At 41.1% G+C, this 5,483-nt stretch overlaps 1 protein-coding gene across 1 annotated transcript; it reads right to left on the reverse strand.

Annotated features, from left to right (window-relative positions):
- Window positions 1–4,594: 4,594 nt before the first annotated feature.
- Window positions 4,595–5,068, reverse strand: LOC145480512 (trace amine-associated receptor 4-like). Its single transcript, XM_081458756.1, has one exon. The coding sequence runs from the start codon at window positions 5,066–5,068 to the stop codon at window positions 4,595–4,597; it is 474 nt and encodes a 157-aa protein (XP_081314882.1).
- Window positions 5,069–5,483: the final 415 nt, after the last annotated feature.

A 5,483-nucleotide genomic window follows, 5' to 3' on the forward strand; every position in this document is an offset into this window, starting at 1 on the left:
CTATTTTGTTTACGACAAGTTTACGGCGTCTTTTCCCCTCGTTTATTCCCGGCATTTGACCATTTTGGAGTCTTGTTATTGTAAAAAACAAATTGACTTCAGTTTTTTATGCGTCTATCCTCTTATTGATGATTAATTGCGTCATAACATTGCCAAAGTTTACTGCAGAACCACTCGCCTGCGGCTCGTGGTTCCACAGCCACTTTGACAATGTTATGACGCAATTTATCATCAATAGGAGGACAGACGCATAAAAAACTGACGTCAATTTGTTAAATGATACTGGCGGTGATTTGTTCGCCCTTGAAGGATTGGCTGCACCCAGTACTTTCTTCGAGTTCTCATCTTCTTCAACTTCTTCTTTCTTTTAACATATCTAATCACAAGGACGAGAGCGAGCGAAAACTGGCACTCCAGTAGCACGATTCGATCCATATTACTGATGAAACGGTTAAAAATTGCGCCATTTCGATTTGCATTTCGCGCCAATTTGAGTACGTCGGCGATCCATCGCAGATGAGCCGGGGACCCACTGAACAGATCGCCGAACGTTGTCAGTTGCAATCGACGACTACGTCGCAGGTAGGTCGGCGGCATATGAAAACCAGCCTTTACCCCGATATTCCCCGGGTTCGGCCGCCATTTTTAATGTTTTGAAAATTCTCATCACCATGGTGATCATGTTATGGTTCGTGGAGTAATCCATTGTTCTCCCTTCTTCCAAAACTGGCATACTACCGGACTGACAAGAAAAGGAAAAAAAGACCAGAAAATGGTGTCACGTCTGCCACGATTTGATGATCTTTTTTAAGACTCTATTTACTATTTACTTTGAATGAATGCTATCCTTCTAGTTCAAAGAACGTTCACTTATCACGGAAATCTAACTGGTAAATCACGCATCACGTGCTTGTAAAATAGCAAATCACGCATCGCGTTATGATGTCCTGTCCCGGGTCACGCGGCTAATTTGGTCTCATCACGCATCACGCTGCTAATTTTGGGGCGATCACGCGTCACGCAAAAACCCTTTGCCGCCCTCCACGTTGATTACCCTCTGAACCGAAATGTGTGGCTTTATTTTGGTGATTGTTAATGAGTTAATCAGCTCAGTTTGTAGCTTCTGGGGGTAGAATGGCTCTCTATTTCTATGTTGACCTCTGAGTTTAGGGGTGAAATATAGTTCAAGCCACGCCCGGATTAGTCTCCATTAAGAGTTTATTTCCAACGAGCGTCCCCGACCTTGTCATATAGGGGTTCCCCCACGAGGAACAAGGAGGTGATAACAAACCAAATAGGAACAAGGCAAGTTAAGATTTGGGACAACTAAGACATGAATTTTCCGTTGGTCATGCCCTTAAAAAGAAACTGACATGATACGTACGTAATAAGTCTTTCTCTTACCTTAGCTGAACAACTGCTATGTATAACAGATAGATGTAGAAAAACGCTTCCTATGAGTGGTCAAAAAGCATTCTTAACTGCATTTGTGAGTAGCGTTTTATTGAAGCCTGAGTGGCTGAAATTATGAATCTCTTTATATATTTTTCGAGACCAGTTCGAGACAAACATGCAGCACTACATACCAGTTTTCAACAGTGTATCATCGACCTAATTGCACTTCTGATTTCACTACGTCGAACAAAATAAATAACAGGATTTATGGAAGAGTTAAAGTATAAGATAGCCGTCGTCCAGACATACAAGACTTCGAACTCGTCGACTAAAACGTCTTCAAACATATTGACGACTACTGCTGGACACAAGGAGAACAAAAGCACAGCTATTACTATGATCATGTCAATAGCCACTTTCTTTCCCGCCTAACTAGAGCGGATAAATCCTGTTCGGAAACGGCGTCCGCCACCTGTTTGTTATGACGACGAATGGAAATGATGATTCCAACATGGTTCGCGATTGGCAGGATCAAGAGAAATACAGCCACAACAAGGCTCAGCACAAACCCGTTATACTCGGACAGAATAAAATGCCTCAGAATGGTAAAGAGCAGCCAGGTTGTTCCAGCTATTATAACTGTCTTTACTGCTTCTGTAAATAAAAGAAAGGAAACTCTAATTTATCAATTTCTTTTCTCTCCTTCCATCCTGTGTGACTCAGCACTAAGTTACCAGCTCAACCAAGTATTTTAATACATATTTATGTCATCTACCCTTGTTTCCAAAATTATAACTATGAACCTGTACCTATGTCAAGTTTTTAGGTCAACAGTCTAGCTTTGTTTGCTAGAGCGCTGCAAGAAATCGAAACCAGACAAGTCGTTATTGGGATAAATTCTGGCCACGCAGAATGGCCGATTTATTGATTAAGAAATACATTATTAACGAATTATTATTTGTTAAAGTGCACCTAACCCCAAAAATTTTTTTTCGCTAGAACGAATCTACTTATTATTTGAAATAGTTCTGCGAAAAAATTTTTGAATTCCGTTAAATCCTCGATTTTCTGTGCCACGACGAAATCTCGAAAATAGCTCCAAAACACCGCCATTTTGTTTCACGACCGAGTTTGAGGAGAATGGGTCCAGCGGCTCTTGTGACGTCTACCCAGGAAGGTTGGATATCTCATTTCCTCTCATTTCCTTCAGGATGGTGCAATACACATTCGAAAAGTGCGCAGAAACGCCTTCCAGAGGTGCTATCGGCTGTTGCAGCAATATTCCAGATTTAAAGAAAGATATACTGTACAATTTACTGACGATGATCGGCTAATGGTGCAATAAAGACGTAAACGATGGTTGATTTTGTCGAACCGAAACAAGCGAACTGAATCTGTGAGAACCATTGAAGAACTGTCACTAGAATTTGTTCCGCAGACTTTCGAACGCTATTTTCATAAATGTTCTGCTTAAAGCTAACCAGCAATTTGTAGAAATACTACCTACAACCTATATCTTCCAATCCCGCAGTATTTACAACATAACCGGCAAAGTTGTGTGATCCGGTCATGATCAAGAAGCGTTATACTGATATGTAAATAGATCGCAACTGTACGCCGCTAACCAACACTTATTTCTCTTTCGATTTAGATGAAAGTCGAAGATTAATCCTCTAGAATTACATGATAACAAAATTGTTAGACTCACAGAGTTTTTCGAAGGTTTGGAAATCAGCAGTGCGACAAAGATTCTGTGCAATAGCGTCGAAAATATGACCGCGTAACATTATCTGCGGACCGCTTAGGGAACACATCCTTTTCGCTTATCCGACGAATTTCACTGCAAACTTTGAGAACAATTTACATTGGTTATTTGGAGTTACGACTTAAAACGTGTGACAATGTGAAATCGGTAATTGTATGAAATGTTTCCTTCCGCCTTGCTTCCCACAGCTTCAAAAATACAGGTCCAAACAATACGATTTTCAATCGATCGAAGCCAATGTTTTGCAGTTCATCAAGTCTCGAAAACTGCAACACGTACGTCGCTCTTATAAACATGAAGCATTCAACTGAAAGTAAAACACAAACTGGATTTAACAGAACCTTGACAAAATACATTCTCGGTAAGGACAAATGTAAACGGACTATAAACACGCGTGGGAATCTTATGTTTAGTTGACGAAATTACCATCCAAAGCAGTCCTTGAGTTTTCTTTCCTGCTTTTCGTTTGCCTGCTCCTCCACTTCGTATCTAGCTTTCCATTCCTAATATACAGGCAGCTCGTCTGCAAAGACGTCTTCCCCATCGTCGCTTGAAATATTGTAAATTGCTCTAAAAGCTCTAAGCAGTGAGTTCACAGTTGTCGAACGTGCTCGATCGAAGTTTATTTCGGAGCCTTCCGAATCGAAACTTAACTCTGACTCCAGTGACGAAAAAGAAATGATTCTGAGACAAAACTTGGACGTTTTAGTCCCAAAATACATCGGAACGATTAGTTTTGCGTTCTATTTTCTCGAGCAAATATAGAGCGTTGACTGAGGCGCTATTGTGTTTGGTTCCTGGATAGACGTCATCAGGTACCGCCGCCCCAGACTCCCTAAAACGCGGTCGTGAAACACTTAATCGCGACTTTGAAAGGGCATAGAAAATCGAAGATTCAACCAAATTCAAAAATTTCTTCGCCCAAATGCTTCAAATAAAGTCTAGATTTGTTTTAGCGAAAAAAAAATTTTGGGGTTAGGTGCACTTTAAGCTCTTGCAGAGGTGAGGGCACGAGAAAAAAGGGGAAGTGCCTATATCACAAATACATAATATAAATGAGGAGGAGGGTCGAACTCGCTGAGTGTGTCAGGTCTGGAGACAAAGAGGACGAACTCGAGAAACAAGCCACGTCTTATAACGATCGCTGAGAGCGAGGCTACGTTATTTTCCAGTGAAACTCGTGACTATTACCAATGAATTCACTATTGTTATCGAGATCGCAAAATTGTCTTGTGATGGTCTTGTGATTATTGCTCATCAAGTTTGTACTTTGTGATCCCGTCCCCATTTAGTTCGACCCTTCAGTACTCCCAGCCTTGCCTCGTTATCTTAAACTCTTGGTTGAAAATTAACACTATGTTTAAAGTAACGCCGGGAGCGTGGGTAGAAGCCATAAACGCTTTTATTTGCTGGCAGATAAAATTAATTTTATTTTTAGAAAATCATTTGAAAATTATTACTTTCCTTCGTCATGGATGTACGGTACACCATAGGCTTTGCGAGCGCGTAATGGCGGTCAAAGCTGATCAGGGTGACATTGACGAAGGACCATCCTGCTAAAGCTGATTGACCCACAGTAAAAGCTTGAAGCATTTCAGCCTGATGATCGCAAGATTCATGGATGCGGTGAATCACCAAACGCCATGCAACAAATATCGGCTGAGATATCAAACCGGTCAAACAGTCAGTAGTGGCCAGACTGCATAGCAGAATATTGCACGGTCTTTGCAGAGAAGGTGTTTTGACAACAGCTACAATGACAGCCAGGTTTCCAAGAAAAGCAAAGACACAGAAAGGTACATTGACGGCGCACAGGACAACATCATTAATAAAGGAAGCAGTATCGTTGCGTGGAATGGGTAACCACTGAGGTAGACCACATCTTGCTTTGTCTTCGCTTTCAGACATTGCTACAAGGAAAATAAGTATCCCGATCTCGAGACCGAAATTATGATGATTATAACTTTAGAGGTAAATAACAAATTGTGATTGATTCTCGTAATTTCGGTCTCGAGATCATGTTGTGAAATCAGAGGAATGAGCAATCACGTTCCCGGGATCTGTCTTCTCTTCACGTGGAGGAAAAAGAGAGTCCCTGAGAGCTAGGAGTATCGACTGGTCCCATTCAATTTTAGCAAAATTGGACCTTTGTTCGAATTGTTCGCAAAAATTAGATGAGTGTTCGCTTGCTCGTGTTGGCAAAATGTTTGCTAGGATGCTAGGATTCTCGTTTAATAAAATGTACTCGATTGCTCGAAATTTTGAGAATCCTTAGGGTCAGTGTTAGTCTGCTAGCTTTTAGCCTCTTCTTGTGGTGTGTTGA

Source organism: Orbicella franksi, chromosome 3 (assembly GCF_964199315.1).
Source record: "Orbicella franksi chromosome 3, jaOrbFran1.1, whole genome shotgun sequence".
Lineage (NCBI taxonomy): Eukaryota > Metazoa > Cnidaria > Anthozoa > Scleractinia > Merulinidae > Orbicella > Orbicella franksi.